The sequence below is a fragment of the Thalassophryne amazonica genome, chromosome 5 (genome assembly GCF_902500255.1).
Source record: "Thalassophryne amazonica chromosome 5, fThaAma1.1, whole genome shotgun sequence".
Taxonomy (NCBI): domain Eukaryota; kingdom Metazoa; phylum Chordata; class Actinopteri; order Batrachoidiformes; family Batrachoididae; genus Thalassophryne; species Thalassophryne amazonica.
The window spans coordinates 29663028-29690114 of NC_047107.1; the positions used below are offsets into that span (position 1 = coordinate 29663028).

The window sequence follows — 27087 nt, forward strand, 5'->3', positions numbered from 1 at the left end:
GCACAGCTGTGTACAGAGGGGCTATTCTTCACGTTTAGACACTGTTTTGGATTTTTTTTAAAAGGACGCTTTATGTGGATTATTTATTCAGATGAATCCCACTGAAACTAACAGGTAAGAATTTATATTTACTACATGTATTTTACTCTGCCAATCAATGTATTATGGACGTATTTCGGTTGTTTAAGCCGCAGGGTTCAAAGCGTGTGAAAAAGCAACAGCTTTTTAGTTCATAAATGACAGTGTATCTAATAGTGAGATAAACTGTAACTTCTAATACTGTGTTTTACTGCTTTTGAAAGATGATGACAATGTTTGGGTTTTTTTTTTTTTAATTCATTCATTTATCGTGTGTTCTTATGTGTTTGTGATCCTTGAATTTACCCAGCAGCGAAAAGTGGAAGTGAAACTGGTTTATCAGAAGCCAACAGTGTAATCTGATGTGGCCACATCCGAATCAATGCTAAAAGTTATCGGTTATGTGTAATAAAGATAGATATTTTTTTAGCAGTTTATTGGTTTAGTGTCATAAAAGATAACTTTTCAGTTATCGGATTAATGATTATCCAAGCTAACTTTTTGGTTAGCTGTGTCCATCGCTGGTTCTCATGCGTACTATGGCTGCCTCGCGCATTCTGAGTCCACTTGGCGCATTTGGTCAGCAGCAACAAGCAATGGTAGAAAGTTTTGAAGAGAAGTTGTGTGACCAATTCCACAGCTGGAAAGAGATCAGTCAAATTTCAAGTTTACACCATACAAATCTGAGTGTTCCCCACCGTCTAAGTACCATGGTTGTGGAATTCTCCAGTAACACACACAGTCCATAGGCAAGTCTGTGGAATTACCATCACGATAACACATTCTCACTCCCAACTCTTCATTTTTACTCTTGGTTTGTGCCTCTTTCTGTCACAATGTGAGCAGTTAGGGATGCCGTTGCATCATTTAGTGATGGGTGGGGTGAGGTGTTTTTTGACAGTTGCATAATTTCTGTCTGACAGTGCACAAAACTGTCTTAACAAATCACAGTAATAAACACTTCAACGTATTCCTGTGGTATTCAGGAAGTCATCGGGCTAGTGTTCAGCCGTTGACACAGAAAGCTGCAGGGACTCTACTGCTTCTTGAGGAGCTGTAGCATTTTATTTAGTGGCAAACTGAGCCTCCAAAAATATGTTGACTGTTAGTGTCACTGTAATGTGACCTTGCTTCTATACCTCGTACACATGGAGGACAGAGTGTTCCCTTACAACACCTTAATTCCAGCAGGAATAAAAGACTGAAGGTTAAATTCATATTTTAAGTCCAGCATCACCTTAGAAGCAAAATGAGACTTAAGGCTAAAACATGGCAAAAGACTCTCTGTGTGGTCCATTTGCACACAGTATCTTGACAAAGACTCTGTCTGTCAAGGTGAAACTTTGTATAAAAGGTTACCACATGAAGATCTTGGACAAGTTTGATGTTAGGCATGTTTCAGTTGTACAACCCCAATTCCATTGTGTAAAATGTAAATAAAAACAGAATACAATGATTTGCAAATCCTCTTCAACCTATATTCATTGAATACACCATAAAGACAAAATAAAATAAAATAAAAGACAAAGATGGGGTGAGGATCACCACTTTGTGAACAACTGCGTGAAAAAATAGTCCAGCAGTTTAAGAACAATGTTTCTCAACATTCAATTGCAAGGAATTTAGGGAGTCCTTCATCTACAGTCCATAATATAATCAGAAGATTCAGAGAATCTGGAGAACTTTCTACACATATGCGGCAAGGCCGAAAACCAACATTGAATGCCCGTGACCTTCAATCCCTCAGGCGGCACTGCATTAAAAACCGACAACATTGTGTAAAGGATCTTACCGCGTGGGCTCAAGAACACTTCATTAAACCATTGTCAGTTAACACAGTTCATCGCTACATCTACAAGTGCAAGTTCAAACTCTACCATGCAAAGCGAAAGCCATACATCAACAACATTCAGAAATGCCGCCACCATCTCTGGGCCTGAGCTCATTTGAAATGGACAGACCCAAAGTGGAAAAGTGCGCTGTGGTCTGATGAGTCCACGTTTCAAATTGTTTTTGGAAATCATGGACGTTGTGTCCTCCGGACAAAAGAGGAAAAAAACCATCCAGATTGTTACCAGCACAAAGTTCAAAAGCCAGCATCTGTGATGGTATGGGGGTGTGTTAGTGCCCATGACATGGGCAACTTACACATCTGTGATGGCACCATCAATGCTGAAAGGTACATCTAGGTTTTGGAGCAACACATGCTGCCATCCAAGCAACGTCTTTTTCAGGGACGCCCTTGGTTATTTCAGCAAGACAATGCCAAGCCACATTCTGCACGTGTTACAACAGCGTGGCTTCGTAGTAAAAGAGTGCAGGTACTAGATTGGCCTGCCTGCAGTTTAGACCTGTCACGTGTGTGGCTCGTTATGTGTTACATTTTTGGGTGCGAGATTGAAGCCGACCCAGGATTTGAACTGGACCCAAACGCAAGGAAGCAGAGATGGAAGGAATGAATAACTGATATTTAATTACATACGAATCAACAGAACAAATTATCAGTCAGGCGGTCTGTAGAGTGGAGGACACGGCCCGCTCCAGGCGGTGGAACAGCTGGAAGCCACAGCGAGAACTGGACCAGGAGGGGAGCCGGCACCAGGTGGCCGCAACGGAGCTGAGTTTCTGAGGAGGAAGAGAGGCTGAGGTGAGTCCAAAGCACTTTACAACGGAGACAGTTATTTTAAGAGTGTTCACAGTCAGATTTACACAGCAAATACTTCCAGGCTGAGTTTAGGATCAAAACCTTCACCGGCAGGTGCAGAGCAGAGAAAGTTCCAGATGCAAGCTGCAGGTAGAAGCTGATCAGACAAATTGGCGTAGAAGCTCAAACAGGGAGGAGCGTGGGAACGCCAAAGTTTCAGGCTCTATAGCGGGAGATAGAGAACCTGGATTACCTCAGGAAGTATGCTGTCTGACGGCTGAACAGAAGCAGAAGGTTGTTTGGTAGGTTCGTAGAGAGTTCATTGGTTCACTCAACCAGTGAATCATTCATCCATCAGCAAATCCTCCTCTTCAACAGCAACATGACCATCAAACACGAGTCGGCTTCATCAACATCAACATCATCAATATCGACAAGTCTCTGGCCCTGAACAACTGCATCACCAGGCTTTAAATGCAGCAGCTCCTGATCAGGTGGAAATGAGCTGCAGGTTATGTTCCTGATCAGGTGGAAATGAGCTGCAGGTGTGGTCTCCAGATGCTCAGCTCTACTTGCGTGCCACCTGGTGGGAAATAAAGAAAACAAAAACCAGCCAAACAGCCCAGTCCATGACATTATGAAGCTTAAAATACAACAACGGAGACCCCGAACTGTTGAACAACTGAAGTCGTACATCAAGCAAGAATGGGAAAGAATTCCACCCACAAAGCTTCAACAATTAGTGTCCTCAGTTCCCAAACGCTTATTGAGTGTTGTTAGAAGGAAAGGTGATGTAACACAGTGGTAAACATACTACTGTCCCAGCTTTTCTGAAACATGTTGCAGGCATCCATTTCAAAATGAGCAAATATTTGCACAAAAACAAAGTTTATCAGTTTGAACATTAAATATCTTGTCTTTGTGGTGTATTCAGTTGAATATAGGTTTAATAGGATTTGCAAATCATTGTATTCTGTTTTTATTTACATTTTACACAACGTCCCAAATTCATTGGTATTGGGGTTGTAATTGTAGCCACCTAGGGCAGAGTCTGACACACTGTGAACATTTTATCTTGACAGAGACTGAAGCCCCTGTCACACATAGCAAGAGTGCCAAAGTCATGCCCGACACGGCAGATATTGCCATAATCCGACGCAGTTGGGAGGAAATGTCAGAGCGCATGTAGATGACACAGACGGCTGTCAGACAGCCATAAAAGGTGCTGCAGACCGGAGCGCTGTGTTCCTCATGCGCACGTGCGTGGGGCTGCAATTATCACTCAGCCGTGTGTGTGTGTGTGTGTGTGTGTGTGTGTGTGTGTGTGTGTGTGTGTGTGTGTGTGTGTGTGTGTGTGTGTGTGTGTGTGTGTGTGTGTGCGCACATAATGTTGCATGGGCCACTAAGTGCATGCGCGAGGTGCACTGGACAGCTTCACCCAAAGTTTGCTGGCAGTTGGCCATGCAGTCCCTCAGACAGAGTGCCTTTCCAGGGAACTTTCTTTTTTCTTGTTTGCCCACTTCAGGAGCACAACGCAACTCTGGACACCGCAATGGTTTGATTATCACATGGAATTAATTTTTTTCTTTTGGGTGAAAGGATTTTAACTGCATGTGGCTATCCCGGCTTCACGTCCACGTGCGCGCTGTAAAACACTCCTGGACTGCTGTTGGAGGTGAGATGCATGTTTAGTAATGGTGTAACAGCCTGGCACATGTTCCATGTCATGACAGAGACATGCAGCTGCCCATGTTATATGCAGTTATGATGGAGACAATAGCTGACGTTATTTAAGTCGCCCATGGGAAGGAATGGACAAATATCTGTACTCTATGGTCTATTGTGGATATAACAACCTGTTCAGATTTGCGGCGGCATGCACACAGTAGTGCATGGAGCTTTTGGTTTGATAGCCGCTGTTCACATTCACTGTACATGATAATAATTCATCATTATTATCGTGATGAAGCGTGCCACATACATTTCAAGAGTTCCTTTGTGCTCCGGGGGTGGTGGACATTATTATACGTGGCACATGCAGATCATACTGGCAGGCTTTGCAGTGCCAGATCCATCCCGATGTTCCCTTGTATGTGCGCAAATTGTTTCGGATTCCGTTTTGCTGCCATCAAATAGAGCTGCCACAAACAACTATTTTGATAGTCGGCTAGTCAACAATTATTTTTGCGATTAGTCAGCTTGTCTGATCATACGTAAATTGTAGCTTATCGCATTTTATCTATCGATACCATTATCGATTCCACTTAGCAATCCGATTCCTTATCGATTCCCTTATCAATACCTCCTGTGAATTTTCTGTGTACTAAAAGCAGGCTTTACAGGTTTTCTATGTCAACAACATTTTATTGAGTCTTAAAGTAAATAAATATGAAATTGGTCACTGGATCCTTGATCTCTGGACATAAATAAACTCTACACTGTGGATCCTTGATCTCTGGACAGAGATAGAAAAAAATCTGTAGTTTTTGTCAAAAGCATTTCCTTTCAGACACGGCATGGATGTTACTCCATATGCCTGAGCTGAACTCAGATGGCTGCTGGAGTCTGCTGGTCTGCAGCCATGCAGTCTTGGGCTGCTGCACATGAGCCAGGACATCTCATTTTGGGATGAAAAAAACACATTTTGATCAATTGCAGTTTATTGTTTGTATTACAATGTTTGGAAAGATGTGTCATTTGATTTCAACAGAGATTTGCTTTGAAGTTATTAATTCCGAGCGGACTCTATCTTTCTAACTTCGCTTGGCGGCGCAGCATGTGGAGCAACAGAACGAACGACAATTCTCGTTTCTTTCTCGCAACAAGACAGGAGTCCCAGTTAGTGACTTTAATATGCACAAGAGTGACTCACGATTGACATTTGTTAATGGCTTTGAGAGGGGTTAAGAAGCGGGGTTACTGCTTCTGATGAGGAGCAAAGCAAAGATCTAATGAAGCTGCTGATCGAAGCACTGCTTCATTGGTTCAAGGTTCAAAGCAAATGACTCGTCGACTACTAAATTGATGGTTTAAATAGTTGACGTAGTTGTGACTAGTCGACTAGTCGTGGCAACCCTACATTAGAATATGTAAATTGCAGTCAGATGGTCCTCAGACTGCACATGGACCACTGTCGGATAGGTGTCCCATCTGGACAACACCTGGAGAGTTTTGAACATGTGCATCACACTCGGGGCCGCTGGCCGATTTTGACCAACTGTGTCGACTTCCACAGATGGCTGTCAGAACGTTTTGGAACTGAAATCCGACTCTTTTCGGATGTGTGCCGATTCATAATTCCAATGCCATTTTGCGTGATTCCAGCTATGTGTGACGGGAGTATTAATGTAACAAGGTGGACCTTGATTTATGATGTCACCTCACTGAAACTATGTTTGACATTAGGCACATTTAAGTTTTAATTTGGCCAGCAGGGGGCAGACTCAGAAACTTAGTGTATATGAGAACTCCACATTGGCTTCATGGATTGTGATTCGACTTGCTACTGTTCATGGTATCTTTCTAAAACCTTAGATTCAGTGATGCATGTTGGTGTAATTATTGTCTTTGTTCCATTAGTGTTTACTTTTTTAAATAATTTTTATTGTCAATTCAGTGTCATTGTAGGTTGCTGCATTTTTTCTGAAAATTGTGCCATGTAATTTGGAGAAAAAACAGTGCTTGTGGTTTATGATGCAATCGCTTTCTGATGCCACCTGATATTAATGCATCAGAACTGCGCAGGAAGGCATCTTATATTAAGACCAACATGGCCATGGGCACATAGATGAGCACAAGTACATTTAGTAATTGAAGATTGTTGGCATGAAAACATTAACTGCACCATGTAAAGACAATTACACTTGTGCTATGCTGTGTGTTGCTTTGTGTGTGGCTTTGTGTGTGGTGTAAGATGGGGTCCTCTGACCAATCACAGCCAGTTACAACAAAGTGAGATGTCATTCTCATTTCATTTCATTTATTTATATAGCGGCAAATATACCAACAAAGTCACCTCAATGCGCTTCGCACAAATAAAAAATCAGGCATCAGAAAACAGAATCAGGCATCAGAAAGACAACAAATGCAGTACAATTTGTCAGCATTAACTAACAAGAAAAACCAAAGCAATGCTAAGGTGACAGTCGGCCACTAGCCCTAAGCTTCACTAAAAGACCAAGAAACTAAATAAAGTTGAGGCCACAACACACTCCGTTTCCTAATAAAATTAATTTAAAAGAGAAAAAGCATAGTAACACACTATGCCAATGTGCTAGCCGTACAGAAGGGAAAATAAGTGCGTCTTAAGTCTGGACTTGAAAGTCTCTACAGAATCTGACTGTTTTATTGATGCAGGGAGATCATTCCACAGAACAGGGGCACGATAAGAGAAAGCTCTGTGACCTGCAGACATTTTATTCTCCCTAGGGACACAAAGTAGTCCTGCACCCTGAGAACGCAAACCCTACGGTACGTAGGGTTTAATTAGGTCAGCTAAGTAGGGAGGTGTCAGTCCGTGAACACTTTTATAGGTTAGTTGCAGAACATTAAAATTTGATCTCACAGGAACAGGAAGCCAGTGAAGAGATGCCAAAATGGGTGTAATGTGGTCAAACTTTCTGCTTCGTGTCAAAAGTCTGGCAGCAGCATTTTGAAACAGTTGGAGAGCTCTAATGCTGGACTGCGGTAAACCAGAAAATAAAACATTGTAGTCGTCCAATCTAGAAGAAACAAATGCATGAATCAAGGTCTCAGCATCAGGCATAGACAAGATGGGAATCTCCTTTTTGGCTTTTCCTAAAATAGAATTATTTCTTGCATTTTTCTTTTTTGAGGAAAAACAGGATTACTTCTTCAATTCTTCTTTTTTGCTGAGAGTTACAATACAGTGTTTGCACAAGGTTGCTTATTTGGTGAATGGGATCTAGTGTGGGGTACTGTACTTGAAATTGTCTCTGGTTGTAGTAATACAATAGTAATCCCAGTACAGCCGCATCAAACTGAACTGAAGTGAGCTTGTATACATTTGTTTTCTCTGTTGATTCAGAATCTAATATTCTTAGAAGTGACAGCATGAGGACATCAGATGGTCTGAACATTCAGATGCAAAAATGCAATACAAGTATGAGACATCATGGGCTAAATACACATACTGAGCTTGCAGGGGTTGTTGGGATTGAATCTTTGGCTGACAATGATGACCACACTTCATCAGCCTATGATCTTTACCACCTGTATGACTATTGTGATTATGACCACTAGACTTGATAATTACCTGGATACTTAGTTCCATCATATCTGTCTTTGCATGACTGACAATTTTTTTTATTGTTCTTTGTTTATTTTATTTATTCATGTTTTTATCTTGTTATTGGTAGTATGGACAAAGCAGATGGTCACCCCTCTGAGTTTGGTCAGCTTGAGGATTCTTCCAACAATCATAAAATGCCCAAGGGAGTTTTTCCTTACCATTGTTGCCAGTGTGCTTGTTCTGGGGGTGAGTCGCCCTGAGAAACACCTTGGGGTGACTTGTGTTGTGATTTGGCTAATAAATAAATTGAATTGCATTTATACTCTAGACCCACTTGAGGTGCCCTTCTTTGTTGCAGAGTTTCTGTGTTGTAAATCTCTCTGACATCTGATAGTAAGGGAATATGTTCGAGCACAGTATTTATAGTGCATGCAAAAAGAAATGTCTGTTAACTAAAACTTTTTAAAGTCATAATTCTGGCTTAATTTTTTTGCAACACTTATGATAACGGCTATACTGCAGTAATGTTTCAGATAAATTCAGGGAAGAGGTATACAAATTGGACAAGCCCCCCCCCCCATCCCTGCCGCGAGGCACATTTCAAAAGACTGATGAAACCATCCTCCTGTACAAAAAAGCATTGAGGTTACAGAAACTCACGCAGCAGAAGATGAGGGGCAGTATTCCATTGGGGTATATTGAACATGTACCAATTACCAACATGCATGAACGAATAGAGCAGATCAGGCTTCAGGCTGATCAAAACAAATCCAGCACCATTAAAGTGTGTATTCAGACTGCCCTCAGCGGGAACAAACTGTACACGAGGACCAGACTTGCCTGGAGCCCAGAGTCAGAGAGATTATTTTGTTTTGTACCTGAGCCTCAGGAAAATGTACTGATTGCACAAAGCGGATGGAAGTGCTGAATTTACAGAGGAATTTAGCGAGCCTAATGGCCTGGACACCATGAAGGAAAGAGCGCTGCAAGCAAGGAGACAGGGACAGAGCTGAACAAATACCAGTACGTAAAACGGTGAATTTATGTGGCTTTGGTGATGTCTTTATGAGCAGATTAGGAAATGAGAGAAGGGAAGAATAAAATGTTTGCACAAAGGGTTAAGTTGTAGGATTGTTGGGATGTCCCATCTTTTGTTGCTCTCTAAGTGAAAGGTTTGTAATCTAGCTGATCTTTGCAGACAGGCCTACAATTTCTATTCATGGAAAACCAGCAATAGTTTCCCCCTGCAAGGCCTCCTTCAGTCTCGTGACAGAAGACGATGCCAGAAGTGGATTGGAGGCCCTGTAGCCTCACACTTTCCAAGAAATGTTGCATGCTGCAGATCTGTATTCATTTATTGTTCCACTCACCAGTGAGCTGTTGAAGGAGACAAAAGACCTATAGCATTGTTTTGCATTAAGCAGCGCTGCCCTTTTTAAAGCACATCTGCAAATTCAGCATGAAATGGGATCTGTTCCTGGAGGCGATTGTGCTGTGCAGAAAAAAAAAGTCCAGTTAAGGAACTCTTGCTGCTGAAACCTTGTTGATTTAAGTGGTGGGAGGAATCAGGTGTCCTATGTATGGGCAGTATAGCAGTGGTTGATTTGGTGAGCTGGAGCTGGAAGGGTAGTTGGGTTCAGCAGGTGTTGGAGGTAGAAGGTTCTGTGTGTTCCTATTTGCAGGCCACCCACTCAGCACGCTTGTCTCAGTCCATCCTGGCTTCTCTTTTTTCTCCCTCTCCTTCATGTCTGTCAGATTGCAGGACATGTCTGTGTCTGCAAGTCAGGAATTTAATATACAAGAAATAATGGATTTTAAAGTTTGACTGAAAAACATAATTTCCTCCGCCAGCCAAGTTGGACAGAGGTTATGTTTTCACCCGTTTGCTTCTTTGTTTGTCTGTGAACAGCCTGTGACCCACAATGTTTCATATACCATTAGGAAATTTTTACAGATTGTTCATATCCTCATAGAGCAAGAACTGACCCAATTTTCAAGGTCATAGATCAAAGGTGAAAGTCAGGAAAAATCTTGGAAAATTGGAAAAATCCCTACCCTTTAACATCGAACACATTTACAAAAATTCATAGTTCTGTCAACAAAGGTTGAATTCCTTTCATATTTGAGAGCATTATGTAGGATGTTGTTTGGTCTGGATTTGATCCGGATAACAGATTTTGTGGCCATTTAAATTTATCATTGAAAACCCCATTTAATGTATATTTTGCATTATATTGTAATCAAACGTGCACCATTAACACTCATGTTTGAAAGTAAGGTGCAGACTGGCTCTCATTAACGCCTGACAAAGTTTGATCTAGATTGTGGATTTTGTGGACATTTGAATTTAATATTGAAAAGCCCATTTGATGTACATTTTGCATTATATCTCAATCAAAAGTGCCTCAATTACTCTCATTTGTGACAGTGCGGGTCAAACTGGCACTCTCAATGAATAGACAAAGTCTGATCTGCATCTGAGCCGTATTGCAGATTTAGCAAATATTTGATTTTAACATTGAAAAGTCCTTTTGATCTATATGTTGTATTATATTTTAGTTTATGAAAAGCTACTTCTAACAGGACTTTGAAATTTTTTGTGCAATTTAAAAATTTGTGGAATTGGAAACTAATTTTTGGGTGGAGGTTTGCACTCTATGAGCACGGTGTTCTAGTTTTTAGTTTGAAATGTGCATTTTTAATTTTTTCAACTTTGAAGGTAATTTTCAGTTATGATACTACAGTAAATTGTTTGCTTAAGTTACATTGTTGTACTGTATTTGAATACATGTGCAAACAAACCATATTTTAGACAATTTCAAACATTACTTTCGGTGATATATCTCTGTGAACACTGTTTGTATTTTGATCTGAGACACTTTCAGACTATTGGCATTAGGATTGTCATGGTCCACAGAAGTCACGGTTTGGTTCATATTTGTGTTTAGACATCACAGTTTGGTACGAGTTCATTACAGGAGCTTTAATCTGAGCAGCACAGAGCTGCCACCAGACACGTTAGCACTGTGAGATAAAGTGTAAATGTAAAATTTCTTTTTTCATGAAACATTTATGAATTGGTTTACATCTCGTCATCTCGTCAGTGCATTAAGTGTTTTGTTTTTGTCTATATTGAGTGATGTGTGGAGCCAGACACTTTTCAACATTTTGTCCATTTTAAGTTTGTTTTAGTTTTGCACAAATGATGGCATCTCACAGAACCTCACTCTGTACAGATTTGAAATCATTGTACACAGTGTCGCTATTCAGCGGCTGTCTCATCCATGACATTTTAGACTCATTCATATTAAAACATCAATTTCTAAGTTGTTCACATTTTCTGTCTAAACGCAAATGTGCACTGATCTCATCCTGGGACAGCGATTCAACACAAATGTATATCGGTACACTTTCACTTTCAGGTTCATGTTTCAGAATAAAAAGGTAAATTAACAAATTCCATTTATGGTCCCACAGTTTCTGATTGGAATAATCAGTTCACTTTTTAATTGCCTGGTTTGCTGTTTCCTCTTTTCACATCAGACACAGAGAGCAGACTTAGGGGTGTGGCCATGCCTCTTGCACTGAGGGTCTGGCCACGCCTCCTGCACAGAGCATGAAACTAAAGTGACACACAGTCTGTGGAAATAAGATGAGTTACTTACGGAAATAAATAAGCATGTCCAGGGGCATAGGCAGAAATCATAAAACGGGTGGGCCCAGAAAAAATCAGACGGGCCCAACCTTTGGGGTTGTAGGTAAGGTGTAGGTATTATAATACACCGTTTGAAAAAGTATGCCTCGTTCGGACATCGCAAGCAACGTTATCATTTAGCCTACAGCACTGGCAAAGTGAGCACACAGACGCGACACATCAGACACAAGTACTCTTCATGGATATTGCAAGCTGCAGTGCAGTATTAATTGTCGCTCAGTGCTAATGCAATATCATATCATAGGAATACAATGAGGCAACAACAGGTGACTGTCGAGTGTCGACTCAGCCTTCTCATTGAATGGGGCCTGGCTGACAAGTGGGCGGGCCCAGGCCCATCCAGGCCCACCCCTGGCTATGCGTAAGAGCATGTCTATAATCATACTATGCAGAGTTGTACCATGTATTCTGTGTGCAGTCGTATGAACCAAACCATTGAGTGCGTACAGTACAAAAACATATATTGTGATACCCCTAATTGACAAAAATGCAGAAGTTTTTAAGTTGTTTTGAATGAATGTCGGATTGACTAATTGTATTCCAAATTTAACACAGGTGGAGCTGTTTGTTTCAAACATATCACCTTATGAAAAGTGCCTTAAATTTTTCAAAAATATTTAGCTCCATATTTCTTTCGTTCTTTCAAAGCCTAACCCTAACAGTGCAGAAATGGTTTAGAGCAGCATTAAAGAATGGTCATATGTCCAACATGAATTGTTCCTCAGCTTAGATGGTCATACCATTTCTGTAGCTTGTGTTGAGTATGATTTACTTCAGTTACTTGTTGCAGATTATAATCAGAAATATACTTGTATTATTTATCTGTCAGTGGAAGCTTACCGTTCTTTACATGCTCAAAATAACTGCAACTAGCAAATGCCCTGAAATGCGATGTTGCCATTAGTAGTTACTCTGGGGAGAGATTACGACTTCCAGGCACTGATACTAACCAAAAGCAGAGAAAACCCACTGTGTTAACACTTACGCACCTGCCTCATCGTTTTGAGGTTGGAGAGTCCCAAGATGATTTTGTTTAAGATTGTTCATGTGCTGCCATGGTTGGTCATTTTTAATTTACAAACCATGCGGAGCACCATTTCACTCAGCCTCTGTTTAAAGAATTCCCGCATTCTGGATGACCGGGGGTCATAGTTTTTGGGATGAAGTTTCCCTTTCAAGCATGTTCAGGAATGGGAGCCACCATCATTCGGAATGAATGTAAACTGAGTCACTCATCAACAGTGTTGCCACAGTTACTTTGAAAAAGTAATCCAATTACTGATTACTGATTACTCCTTGAAAAAGTAACTTAGTTACTTTACTGATTACTCAATTGTAAAAGTAACTAAGTTAGATTACTAGTTACTTTTTTAGTTACTTTCCCCAGCTGCCGACAACAACCCTCTGCCACCTCAACATGACAATGATACTTGTTTTGCCAAAACTCACTTTATAGTCACCCTTTATTCACTTCAATGAAAATAAATACTTGTTTTATAAAAAGTAAAATAAAGACCTCTTTCTTGACCTCATATTTAACTGTAACAGTAAAACTTGCAATTTCTAACCTACATTGTTTATAAATGTAACTATTAAATTCTTTCTAACATTTTTCTAACATTTAAATTCTCTCTAAACATTTTACTTGTCAAAATTATTATTATTATAAGTAGTATTAGTAGTTGTAGTTAAAAAAAAAAGGCTTCAAAACTGGACCTTTAATCTAGGGGTGTTGTGGGGGGGCACATCCCTCCCCCACGCCCCCTTTCCCTCTGGATTCACCCCTGCTTTGGTGTTTGAGCACAAAGAATGGATAACATTTATTTATGCAGAAAACATGACCAGATTTACAGGTAAGAAAGTTTTATTGCATTTTCACATCATGTGGTCCTCAAAAAGAGGGTTTAGGTGCATTTGAGTGGAAAATAGTGTTAGTTGTTGACGCGTCGCGGAGGATCAGCTGTTTTTAGTGAGCAGATACGGAGCAGCTCAGAATTCTAAATAAAGGAGAAAAAAAGCACAAAAATGTCTTTGTAAAGCTCAGTGCAGGTGTGCTGTTGTCACTGCGCTTTAAGAGGTGAGGACGAGTCGTAGCTTCTGCAGAAAACCGCGGATGAAAAGCTCACAGCTCACTTAAAGTGGGCAGTTCAGTCGAACCCCAACCTCCTGCCCACAGACCAAGTTTAATGCTGCTATCGACCCACAATGCAAAAATAATAGTAACGCACAGTGACTTGGAGAAGTAACTTTAATCTGATTACTGATTTGGAAAGATTAATGCGTTAGATTAATCGATACTAAAAAAAGTGGTTAGATTACCGGCATCACTGCTCATCAACACTTTTCACGCAAATCGACGTGTTTTGGTAGTGCTCATAATTGATTATGTTGATGCATCACTTTAGCCTAAATGTGTGTGTGTGTGTGTGTGTGTGTGTGTGTGTGTGTGTGTGTGTGCGTGTGTGTGTGCACTCAAAGAAAGTCCCCACAATTGATTCAGTACACTTGTGGAATGCTGACACACACACAAAAAATGACAAACCAATTAAAAAATTGTGAAGTTTCGTCTTCTGTTTCTGGGAGACTTTCAGATTTTCTCCACGGAGCCACTAAAAGCCCTCATGCTGAGGTCCAGCCTTTTTACTCAGCCGCAGTGAAAAGACCATGAAACCTCACCCGCATGGACAGTTTGTTTCTGAGCCAGCCGTGTCCTTGTCTGTGTGAAGTGCGATCCAGGTTTACCTTGACAAGCTACACGGTTAATTAGCCGACTACAGGGAGACTGTCCTGCTAAGAAATACCCTGCTGTGGTAGAATAAGCTACTTTAGAAATATTGTGTCTCACTGGAGTTGCTTCTTTGATATTGTACACGATAGTCTGCTTGAGCCAAGTCTTATTTTCCCACAAATACAAAACTCCAGCATCCTGCTGTTTTGTACTTTATAAACATGAATACAAATTCTAATAATGACCTCTTTCCAAAAATATAAATGATGTACAAACCCAAGAGATCTCCGCTGTGTTTCCTCATATCCTCACAGTGACAGCAGCACCACTGATGACAAAATCCTTTTTGCGAACAGTTTGGGCCTCCATTAGTCCTGTGAGAGCGACAGAATGATAAAGTCAGAACACAACACCATCTTTCAAAGTCTTCACGGCGGCATATGTACAGCCAGCTGTGTAATGAAAAGTGACAACACATCGGCTTGCTTTTAATGTCTTCATTTATGGGAGGATCATTGGTATTAAAGCCGGTGGATGTTTGAATGATGTGCGTCATCTGGATTTTTCCACATTCTTCGCCTCAAGCAGAGTGTAAAAGGGCAGTAAATGAGCTGTATTATTTGATATGTTGCAGTCAACTGCAATTAGAGGTCATTACAGAGCTTAAAGTTTGGTTTAGTTGAAAGGCCTAATTGTTTGTTGTCACAGCGCTCGCTTTAGCTCAACATGCTGACTAATTTCCAATTCCTGTGTTCCAGCAGCATTTACCGGCATGGTTGGTATGGTTTTATTTACTATCCTTCAGGATACTATTTCCAGAGGGCTCCATAATCCTTGTACCATATGGGTGGTGTAAAAATATTTCCTTGCTTCAAGTGTGGCTTCGGGCATAGCCTGAGGCTTATGGCAAATTTGACTCCTGCTTCCCAGCCCACACTCAAACCTAGTGAGTCTGTGTCCAGCTGTTTTCGCTACCTCAATTCCATCGCGGCGCCCCAGATCCAATTTTAGCCTGTAGCACAGAACACGTTTGCTTGTAATACGTCAGTAGGCATTATATCCTCCCTGAGATCAACCTCCTTTGGGAAAATATAACCTTGGGAGTGACTTTGCGGTGAGAGCTGTCTGTGCTCTTCTACCTAGTTTGCTATGAATTTTAAGATGCTCCCTGTCAGCTGCAGGCTCTTTGCAACATGTGGGACTCTGTGGGCCCTATCTTCTGCCCAGAGGAAAGCAGCATGCGGCGTAAGTGTCACTGTTAATGTCTACCCAAGAACTGCTCCAAGTAGGTGGCCCAGTGTGTCAATACAGCAGAGCCATCTGTCAGGACTGAACTGTCACCCGTCATAACTGCACTGGCACAAGTTGTAGGTTTGGAGGAACAAAGTGCTTTGATTCGTCTGTAAGCAGGAAGACAGATGGTGAGTCACCTGATCACAGATTCGTCAAACAAACACCTTCTTGTCCATAAGCTGTGCACTGCGACTCCTCTGGATGGTATTTAGAGTTCCCTCAGATATGAAACACCTCCTCTTGTGGGCACTGGCAACTCCATTACAGTCTTCATCAGCTTTCAAGATGATGGTTGCAGAAGAACTCCCACTATCCATCTTGCTCACTAGTTGTGTCCATGTGTCTGCAAGTCCTCCAGCCAGATTGCACATAAATTCCAGAGAAACAGTCTGATCTTGAAGTCTTCAACTAAATCATCAGGGAAGTCGCAACAAGTGTGGGGTCAGAATCCACAAACTGTACACTTCTATAGACTCTACAGTTCTGCAGAATTCTCCAGCATCTTGTCATTATTCTCCTTGCCTACAATTGTCATTATTAGAATGCCATTATTGAATAGTGTCTGGACATTGAAACCGGATCATAGCCCCCTATTTTTTGCAAAGTCAAGGAGCACTGAGTCATTTTTACCATGGTTACCAAGTCCATGCTGACCAGTGCACTCCTTGTAGCCAGCCCTGTTTGTGTCAGCAGTCATACTAAAATCACCCATGCAGTGATGTGGCAACCTTAGCATGGGCCCCAGTGCAAGATATATTGACGGGTCCTATGTGCATGTTACTAGTTATTAGACGTACGCGCACGATCACACACATGCACGCGCCCACCCACACTATGAGGTCTATATAGATTTTTGCCAGCACTGTGTTGGATTTTACAATCAAATAAATAACTTGGTTTATTGTATTAGAAATGTAATTTTTTTTATTATTATTTTTGAAGAGGTCAAGAATCTAGATTTAACACCCCAGCTCTGAATCGCATGTCCACAACAGTCTGCAGCCAACATACCTCATCATCACATCAGACAGCAGGGGAGGAGCTGTCTAATTCATGGTGGTGCTGAAATGTCTACAAAATCATTTTTCTTGCAAAGTCAAGAGTGCACCCCTACATGATAAACTTTAGGGCAAGAAGAGATGATAATAAAATGAAGCCTGTAGAATGACAAGACAGAAGAGCGATATTATAGTTTTTTCTTGACACTTTATTTAAAGATCTACCAACCAAACAGCAGGCACCTTGACACTTGCAGGAATTTGAACCTTGCACTGGCATGCAGTCTGGCATGCCAATGAGTAAACCTGTCGTAACTTGTTGTAAACTGTGCACGAACTGTGCGTGGCTGCATGCCAGTGCGCAAAAGAAAATTCATGGGGATTCATGGGGATCAAATTCATGCAAGTGTCAAGGTGCCTGAAACACACAGCTGTGATTAAACAGGGAAAGGCCATGCAACCCACAACAGTCAGATTATTGTAAGATCTCCAAGATCCCTGAAATTTCTCCAAGATCCCTGAATATTTGGTTCAGTGGAAGGGCATTTTGTGAGCCTTGTGCTGGGCAAAATCCTCTATAACATCTCCAATGTCCAGCTCCCTAGCTCTTGAGTTTTCAGTGGAGAAGATAGCTAAGCCACTCAGCTGCTCGTGCCCCATGGAGCTCTTCAGGTATGTCTTAATCATTTTTAACTTGGAAAGTGATCTCTCAGCTGACGCCACTGTCACCAGCAACATCAGAAACAACAGGAGCAGCCAGACTGGCTGTGCTGGAAAATCCAAACCTGTCTAAGTTAATCAGCTTTGCTCTCTTCTCTTTCATTTCTGTCCTTTCTGTTATTACTGTCGGATTTATGTTTGTAGGAAGACAATTTACCACAAGGTCTTTAGTGTCAATAGTTGTCATAACTCTTGCTATGTCATTGGTTGACATGGAGGCACCGTATAGTTTACCCAGCATTCATCACTGCATAGCATCATATGAAATACCCCAACAGACATTACATTATTCTTTTAACCGAGTAATCATTATTGTAAATTTAGCCTATTATTCATTAAAAACATGCCATTTTGGAATATATTGCACTTCATTCTTTTACCAATTGGGAAACCATGACAGAGATAGGTTTGTTTCAAGGCTATAGGGTAATGAATCAGCTATGTATCATCGTAACATGCATGATGTGCACTTTTACGGACACTTTTACACATTTACACATCTGTGCGTTACTGTGATAATGTAAATTGGTTCAGACAAATTCAAGAGCCACTGTATGTCCCAGGCCTCAGTGTGATGGCGTGTGCTGCTCTGTCTATCCCTATGCCACTGCACCCATGACCAGTAAAGTGTCACCTCTGGAGCAGTTGTCATTCATTGGGTGAAGCGGTGAGTAAAAGCTGTCCCTCAATGAGATATCGCTCACAGTAGTTTGAGCATAGACTGAAACAACAGACACAACATCCCGTGAATGTTTGAGTCTGAGCCTCATGATACGTTCACTGACATGGGTAATGTTCAACATCAATGTAAGGAGCTGGTCTGCCACGGCATTGCCACTCCCTCCATACACTGCCCATTGGGGTGGCCAAAAGTAGTAAGAACAGCCCACAGAGATCTTCACACTTCCAGGTCTTCCCACTTCAGACAGTGCAACCACTGGAATGTAGAGTTTTCCAAGCTTTCTCCTCAGCAGTGGAAGTCGGTCATCCTGACTAAGAGAAAGAATTTTCCAGGCATGACTCGCCTCAGGTTTGGACCTTGGTTCCACTGTTTTCCCCATTCCCTTCATCATGCTCTCTACCTTCTGATGGAAGGCACTTGCAGTTATTCCCATGGAGAACAGAAGCAAGAATCACACTGTTTTGTTTTTTTAACCTTTGTGGGATTTTTTTTAATGGCAGCTGAAGTGCTAATCCTGCCGCAATCCACCTCAGAGTACACACCCATACATACACACATATACACATATACATACACACCCATGTACATACTTATATACATATATATACATGCATATTCACATACACATACATATACACCCATACACATATGCACACACATACCTATACACATACACATATACATATGCATATATATAACATGATTGGGATTGAGAAGGAGATAGGAGCATCTTCTTTGCAATATGTGAAATGGAGTTTAGATGTGGTAAGGTGACATTAGTGCAGGGATTTGTAAACGAGTTGTTATTGCACATGATTTGTGGACATATTATTGCATGTGGTTATTTCACAGTGTTATTGTACAGCCTGACAGCAGCAGGGAGGAACGGCCTGCGGTATCGTTCCTTCTTGCAGTGAGGGTGCCTCAGTCTGTCACTGAACGAGGTGGTCAGCTCCACTACAGTCCGGTGCAGAGGGTGAGAGGAGTTGTTCATGATGGATTTGAACTTGGTTAACACCCTCCTCTCAGCCACCTCCTCCAGAGAGTCCAGAGGACAGCCCAGGACAGAGCTGGACTTCCTGACCAGCTTATTCAGTCTATTTCTCTTCCGCTCTGTGCGGAGGTTTTGAAAATTTGAGGTCAAAATGGGGCATTCTGAGGCTTAATGAAGGATCAGAACAACAACAAGCAGGCCCGTAGCCAGGATCTGATAAGGATCTGAAACTTTTTTGGTGAAACTGGACCTTTGGCAGTGGGTCTAGCAACAACCACTGAAGGCCTTTTGGGATTTTGCTATCCAGGGATACATTCTGAAGGGTTTTTTGGTGACTACCCCCCCCCCCCCCCCCCCCCCCCCAAAAAAAAAAAAAAAAAAAAATTTAGTTGAACTGCTTAATACAGTGCATCTGAAAAGTGTTCACAGCGCTTCACGTTTTCCACATTTTGCCATGTTGTAGCCTTAGTCCAAAATGGTTGAAATTCATTTTTTCCCCTCAAACTTCTACTCACAGTACCCCATAATGACAATCTGAAAAAAGCTTCTTTTTTTTAGATTTTTGCAAATGTATTAAAAATACAAACTAAGAAATCACGTGTACGTAAGTATTCACAGCCTTTCCCATGAAGCTCGGGTGCATCCTGTTTCCACTGATCATCCTTGAGATGTTTCTACGGCTTAATAGGATTTTGCATTGTGCTGTGATGTTACATCATGATTTGATGCTAATAAATTGATGTTGAGTTGAATTGACCTGTAAACAAACAAAGTAATTATGGTTTTATGAAGAGGTCTGTTACTTTTTTTATTATGTGAGGGGCATTCATAAAGTTTAGAATCTGCGGCCCAACCTCAACGACACCCTGAGCATGTTGAGGCGATTGTGGAGGATTCTTCAAATAGATCCAAGGAAAACCTTAGTTAGTTAGTTTTTTTTTTTTTTTTTTTTTTTTTTTTTGGATTATGTTTTTGAATAAAAAGTACAAAAGTTGTTTTTTTTTTCTTTTTTTAAACAACTCTTGGATTTTTCATTTGAGCTTTTGTTGACATAAGAGTGAAACTAAACATGAAATACTGCATGTGTGTAGAAAGATTAGAGTGCATCAGATTTTTACAGATGTGCTGTAAATATACTGTTCTGTAACAAGTATAACGTCTGTTCTCCTGATGCACTCACATTGTTTTCAGTAATAACAGAGCACATCCTTTTCAATGTTTATACTCATTATTATGTTCACATTTCCAGTCCAAAATATAAAATCATAATCTTGTATCTAAAAAAAAAAATTAAACAAGAGCTGTGTCCACCTCATATTAAAAATGCAAACTAAAAACAACACATACATCAGAATTTCTTAAATATCTGAACAATATGCTGTATGTTTGATGTTTACCGAATAGCTGTGATTAACCCTCAAAATTTCTAAGTTGGCTTTTTCTTATCTTTTTTTTATTTGTATGTCTAAGTCCCCATTTAGTAATATTTTTTCCATCATGCAAGTCAAACAAAACTGTCATTTCCCAGTGAGAAGATGATAATGTTTATTCTGAAGAACATGCATCTTTGCAGGAAAGATGCTTCATACCAAACCTTTTCTGTAAACAGTCATATCCAGGCATACCTAAAAACAAATTCACAGCCTAGTCAACATACTACAACCCCTGGCAAAAATTATGGAATCACCGGCCTCGGAGGATGTTCATTCAGGTGTTTAATTTTGTAGAAAAAAAGCAGATCACAGACATGACACAAAACTAAAGTCATTTCAAATGGCAACTTTCTGGCTTTAAGAAACACTATAAGAAATCAAGAAAAAAGATTGTGGCAGTCAGTAACGGTTACTTTTTTAGACTAAGCAGAGGAAAAAAATATGGAATCACTCAATTCTGAGGAATAAATTATGGAATCACCCTGTAAATTTTCATCCCCAAAACTAACACCTGCATCATATCAGATCTGCTCGTTAGTCTGCATCTAAAAAGGAGTGAACACACCTTGGAGAGCTGTTGCACCAAGTGGACTGACATGAATCATGGCTCCAACACGAGAGATGTCAATTGAAACAAAGGAGAGGATTATCAAACTCTTAAAAGAGAGTAAATCATCACGCAATGTTGCAAAAGATGTTGGTTGTTCACAGTCAGCTGTGTCTAAATTCTGGACCAAATACAAACAACATGGGAAGGTTGTTAAAGGCAAACATACTGGTAGACCAAGGAAGACATCAAAGCGTCAAGACAGAAAACTTAAAGCAATATGTCTCAAAAATCGAAAAATGTACAACAAAACAAGTGAGGAACGAATGGGAGGAAACTGGAGTCAACGTCTGTGACCGAACTGTAAGAAACCGCCTAAAGGAAATGGGATTTACATACAGAAAAGCTAAACGAAAGGCATCATTAACACCTAAACAGAAAAAAACAAGGTTACAATGGGCTAAGGAAAAGCAATTGTGGACCGTGGATGACTGGATGAAAGTCGTATTCAGTGATGAATCTCGAATCTGCATTGAGCAAGGTGATGATGCTGGAACTTTTGTTTGGTGCCTTTCCAATGAGATTTATAAAGATGACTGCCTGAAGAAAACATGTAAATTTCCACAGTCATTGATGATATGGGGCTGCATGTCAGGTAAAGGCACTGGGGAGATGGCTGTCATTACATCATCAATAAATGCACAAGTTTATGTTGATATTTTGGACAATTGAAAGGATGTTTGGGGATTTCAAGATGATAATGCATCTTGCCATAGAGCAAAAACTGCAAAAACATTCCTTGCAAAAAGACACATAGGGTCAGTGTCATGGCATAGGGTCAATGTCAATGAGCAGATCTGATTTGATGCAGGTGTTAATTTGGGGGATGAAAATTTACAGGGTGATTCCATAATTTTTTCCTCAGAATTGAGTGATTCCATATTTTTTTCCTCTGCTTGGTCTAAAAAAGTAACTGTTACTGACTGCCACAATCTTTTTTTCTTGATTTCTTGTAGTGTTTCTTAAAGCCAGAAAGTTGCCATTTGAAATGACTTTAGTTTTGTGTCATGTCTGTGATCTGCTTTTTTTCTACAAAATTAAACAACTGAATCAACATCCTCTGAGGCCGGTGATTCCATAATTTTTGCCAGGGGTTGTATAATGTCAATGCCTTGACCCTTTTTCCATTCACAATGTGCTTTGAACAGAGCTACCTCAACTCATATCCACATCTTAAACTTCTATGGACATTCCAGCTGCAGCTTTGCTTCAGTGCTGCTGTTTATGTTATTTGTCTTCATGCCAATAATGTGGCAAGTTTTGGTTGAAATAAAAGGGAAAAGGCACACAGCGGGAGCTAATCTCAGCGGCACCATCACACAGTCACCATAAACCACACAGCCTCTCTCTGTGCCTGCTTCTCTACCCACTCTGGCTCCAGTGCCTTTTCCACCCTTGGTGTTCTATCAACAGTTATACCGCTGTCCTTGTAGCCCGCTGCCTTCTGTGCCGAGGCAGCAAAGCCACAATGTCCAGGTCATATGAATAGCTGAATTAATACCACCTAATGTCTCCATCTTCCAGCCTGTGGTCATCCTGTCTTCTTCCCTGATCTACTTTAGCGTCGTCATTTCAGTTATTGCCATTGAGAGCTTGGTGGCGCTGTAATAGCCAGACATTCAGAATTCTCAGTGAGTCTCAAGCAGAAGGAGGAGCGATAGAGTAGATAAGCTGTGATGTCTTTTTACACTCCACTGTGAATTTGTCAAAGTGTACAGGCATGTGGATGTGTGGTTTGTTTGCCAGATGGCTGCCTGACTGTGAGGTGAAGCTATTATTTTTCAGAGGATGGTATTTTATCAGCGATAATATGCTCAATGTGCAGGGTTTTCCATTATTTATTGTTTCTCCACACTTACCTCATTTTTCTAAAGTTGTTTGCCAAGCGTTCCATCAGTTCTGCACACTGCTCTACTTTTGCTTTATTTCCTTTTCTCTGCCTTTATTTCTTCTTCTCTTATAAGCTTTTCCAACTCTGCTTAAAAGTTGTTGATTTTGGTGAAAAAACAAAAAAAAAATCCCCTATGAGCCACAATCGTCAAAAGGCAGCTTGTTAAAAAGAAAAAAAACTGATCTATTTTGGTGTTAAACTAACTGTTTGATTGTATGACAGTTTAATGACCTGAGTTCTGTGTGTATACGAGGGAGCTCGGAGAGCGTATTTTAACCACAAAATGATTTGTTTGTACATGGAGCGCTGAGAAAGCACTTGAAGTTCACTCAGTTTAAAAATTCTACTTTGAATGTGCATTTAACTTCCAGTAACTCTTTCACCGTCTGTCCACAGGCATCATCCACCAGATGAAAGGGGACTATGAGACCGCACTGAAACTCCACAAAACACACTTGGCGATTGCTCAGGAGCTGAATGACTATGCCGCTCAGGGCCGAGCCTATGGGAATATGGGTAATGCCTACAATGCCCTGGGAGCGTTTGACCAGGCTGTACGTTACCATCGCCAAGAGCTGCAGATCTCCATGGAGGTCAATGACAGAGCCTCACAGGCCTCCACCCATGGAAACCTGGCTGTGGCCTACCAGGCTTTGGGAGCCCATGACCGGGCATTGCAGCATTACCAGAACCACCTCAACATCGCTCGTGAGCTCAGAGATGTCCAGAGTGAGGCACGGGCTTTGGGCAACCTGGGCAACTTCCACTGCTCTCGAGGAGAGTTCCCTCAGGCTGTGCCATACTATGAGCAGTACCTCCGGCTGTCCCCTGACCTCCAGGACATGGAGAGCGAAGGGAAGGTTTGTCACAATCTGGGTTATGCCCACTACTGCTTGGGCAACTACCAGGATGCTGTCAAATACTATGAGCAGGACCTAGCGCTGGCCAAGGACCTTCATGACAAACTGAGTCAGGCCAAGGCTTACTGTAACCTAGGTCTGGCATTCAAGGCCCTGGGAGACTTCACCAAGGCAGAAGAGTGTCAGAAATACCTTCTGTCACTGGCTCAGTCTCTGAACAATGCTCAGGCTCGCTTTAGAGCTCTTGGTAACCTGGGAGACATATTTGTCTGTAAAAAGGATGTGGCTGGAGCCATTCAGTTTTATGAGCAGCAGCTGGCCTTAGCTCACCAGGTACGGTCACATTTTGCTGATTATAAAAGTTCTTTTTCCATACTGAATACAGTGCAACATATACTGAAGCAATCCATCATTTAGATGAGAAATGTCATGTGAAATGGAATTTAATCTTATACAGTGGACTGTACCTCATGTCATGCTGATATCAGTAAAATGTTATATGATTTCAGGTTAAGGAGCGTAGGATGGAGGCCTGTGCCTATGCCGCCCTCGGGGCTACCTACAGATTGGTTCAGAAATATGACAAGGCGCTAGGCTACCACACCCAGGAACTGGAGGTTTATCAAGAGCTGGGTGATGTGTCAGGAGAATGCAAAGCCCATGGGCACCTGGCAGCTGTGTACATGGCCCTGGGGAAGTATGCCATGGCCTTCAAGAGTTACGAAGAACAGCTGGAGCTAGGTCGAAGGTTGAAAGATCCTGTTGTGGAGGCTCAGGTGTATGGCAATATGGGGATCACTAAAATGAACGTGGGTGTGATGGAGGAAGCCATTGGCTACCTGGAGCAGCAGTTGGCTACTTTGCAGCAGCTGAGTGGCAATGAAGCAGTAATGGACAGGGGCCGGGCCTATGGGAACCTGGGAGATTGTTACGAAGCATTGGGTGACTATGAGGAAGCCATCAAGTACTATGACCAGTATCTGTCGGTGGCCCAGAGCCTCAACCGCATGCAGGACCAAGAGAAGGCCTACAGAGGTTTAGGTAACGGACACAGGTGAGTTTGATTTAAAATGATCACATTCCAGATTCATTCACATTTGTCATTGTGCCAAAGTACATTCTAGCCTTTTCATGTCACACCATTATAAATTGCCTTAGTTCTAAATAATCAGAGTGGTCCTACTTTACTGTATATTTGTGTGTCTGTGCCTTTACTGCCCAGGACCACCATAGTTTAGAGATACCTTCCTGGTGCCTGTAACTGTAAGCTCGATGCTCACTGTCTCAGCAGCAGCCTTGCGGTACTCTCCTTATCTGTATGCAAAGATGCTTTGACACACAGACGTCTCGAACGGGGAGAAGCACAGTTCATTCTTGGCAAACTCTTACTGTACATCTATTTCTCTTCCTCCATCACTTTCCCCCTTGCGTGTCAGATAGCTGATAGCATCCTGTGAGACTATGCTGCAAAATAAAACATGAAGCCTTGCTGGAATTGTCAATTTGGAGAAGATTATTTTTTTCCTCGTTGTGCATCATCAGTATGGCACCGTCACAATCACACGCTCTCAGTATCGCATATGCTCCAGTGGGAATAATAGACACACAAGTGGGCAGCATGGTGGTAAAGTGGGCAGTGCCCTTGTTTCCAAAATAGAAGCTTCCCAGTTCAAGACCTCCAATGGGTCCTCCATGTAAAGTAGAGTTGGGCATCCAATGTAAAAAGCATGCCAGTCCATACTGGATCTGTTGTGATGATTCCAAGTGGAAAAAAGGCAGAAGTCAAAAGAGCTTATTTCAAATAGACACACAAACCATCACTGTCAGGCACATACATGATCACATTTTAATTGACCGTGAGTCTTTATTTTTTTACCGCGCTGCTTCAGCCGGAGAATGTGAATGTAGTCTGTTTGAAGGTGGGGAAAAAAATGTAGAAACAGCATCAGTGGCTTTCTGTTATAGTGCACACAAGAGGGTGGAAGCCAGATGCCTTTGATATGTAGCGGATCCATCTCATACTAGATGGTGATAAACAGCGTTCTACTTTAAACCAGAATATCATATAACAGCTCAGACATTTTTCTGCTCTGTGACCATGCCCAGATGTACAAATGTGCACTAATCCACATCAGCAGCTTAAGCGTTTGCTGATATTCCATTAAAAGGCAACCAAAATCACCTGAGTGACAGCTAGTGTGTACTGGAGTCAGGTCCTCTGCTAGCACTGGCTGCTATCTACTGTGGAGTTGACCCAGTTGAGTTGATGTTTGTCCTTTCTGAGCGTTTCGTTAAAATGATCTATGATAATATGGCTAGCTGTGGCATTAATTGTACTAATGGACCATTAAAGAAGTCAGTGCTCCAGTATTTCCATAGAGTGAAATTTTAGTATCATTAAATTTATATGTGATCGCCTGTTAGCACCGGGTTAGCAGGTAGCTTGCTGGCACTACGTCCACTGAGACAATATGCTGGTCATAGGTATTAATATCTGCATCCAAGCTATAACTTTTTACAACTTTTTTGTAACCCCATAGTCCTGTATTATATTCTGATGAGCTTTTGATAGAAAAACAATGAAATGGAAATGGACTGCATTTATATAGCGCTTTACAATTAGGCCTCACATTCACCCAATCACACGCACACACTCATACATGGATGTCAGGGTGTTGCCATGCAAGGCGCTCACTACACACAGGGAGCAACTAGGGGCTGAACTAGCATGAACTACAGTGCATCCAGAAAGTATCCATAGCATTTCCCACTTTTCCCACATGTTGTCATGTTACAGCCCCACTACACAATAGATGAAACTCATCTTTTTTTCCCCTCAAAATTCTATATTCAGTACCCCATAATGGCAATATGTTTTTTGTTTTTGTTTTTTAGATTTTTTTGCAAATATATATATATATATATATATATATATATATATATATATATATATATATATATATATATATATATATATATCATCAACAACAGCAACAAAAAAATGAAAAGCAATGTTTTTTTCTGTATTTAATCAAAAAAGTTCACCCATGACTAATTTTGAAATGTTTATACTCAGCAGCATTTGGGGGGATTTCCAAAAACTAAAACCCTGGCTGAATAATAAACAAAAAACAAAAGGAAAAAGCATGATGACTTGGCGATACAATATAATCACTACTGAAGTCTTACAAAT

The 27087-nt window shown here is 41.2% G+C and overlaps 1 protein-coding gene across 2 annotated transcripts in view; it reads left to right on the forward strand.

Annotated features, from left to right (window-relative positions):
* Positions 1-27087, forward strand: part of LOC117510249 (tetratricopeptide repeat protein 28-like) — a 450652-nt gene that overhangs the window by 317267 nt on the left and 106298 nt on the right. For both annotated transcript variants that reach the window (XM_034169888.1, XM_034169889.1), the window contains exons 6-7: positions 23431-24227; positions 24404-24948. In XM_034169888.1, the coding sequence (XP_034025779.1) occupies positions 23431-24227; positions 24404-24948 (1342 nt within the window). The remainder of the gene's footprint in view (positions 1-23430; positions 24228-24403; positions 24949-27087) is intronic.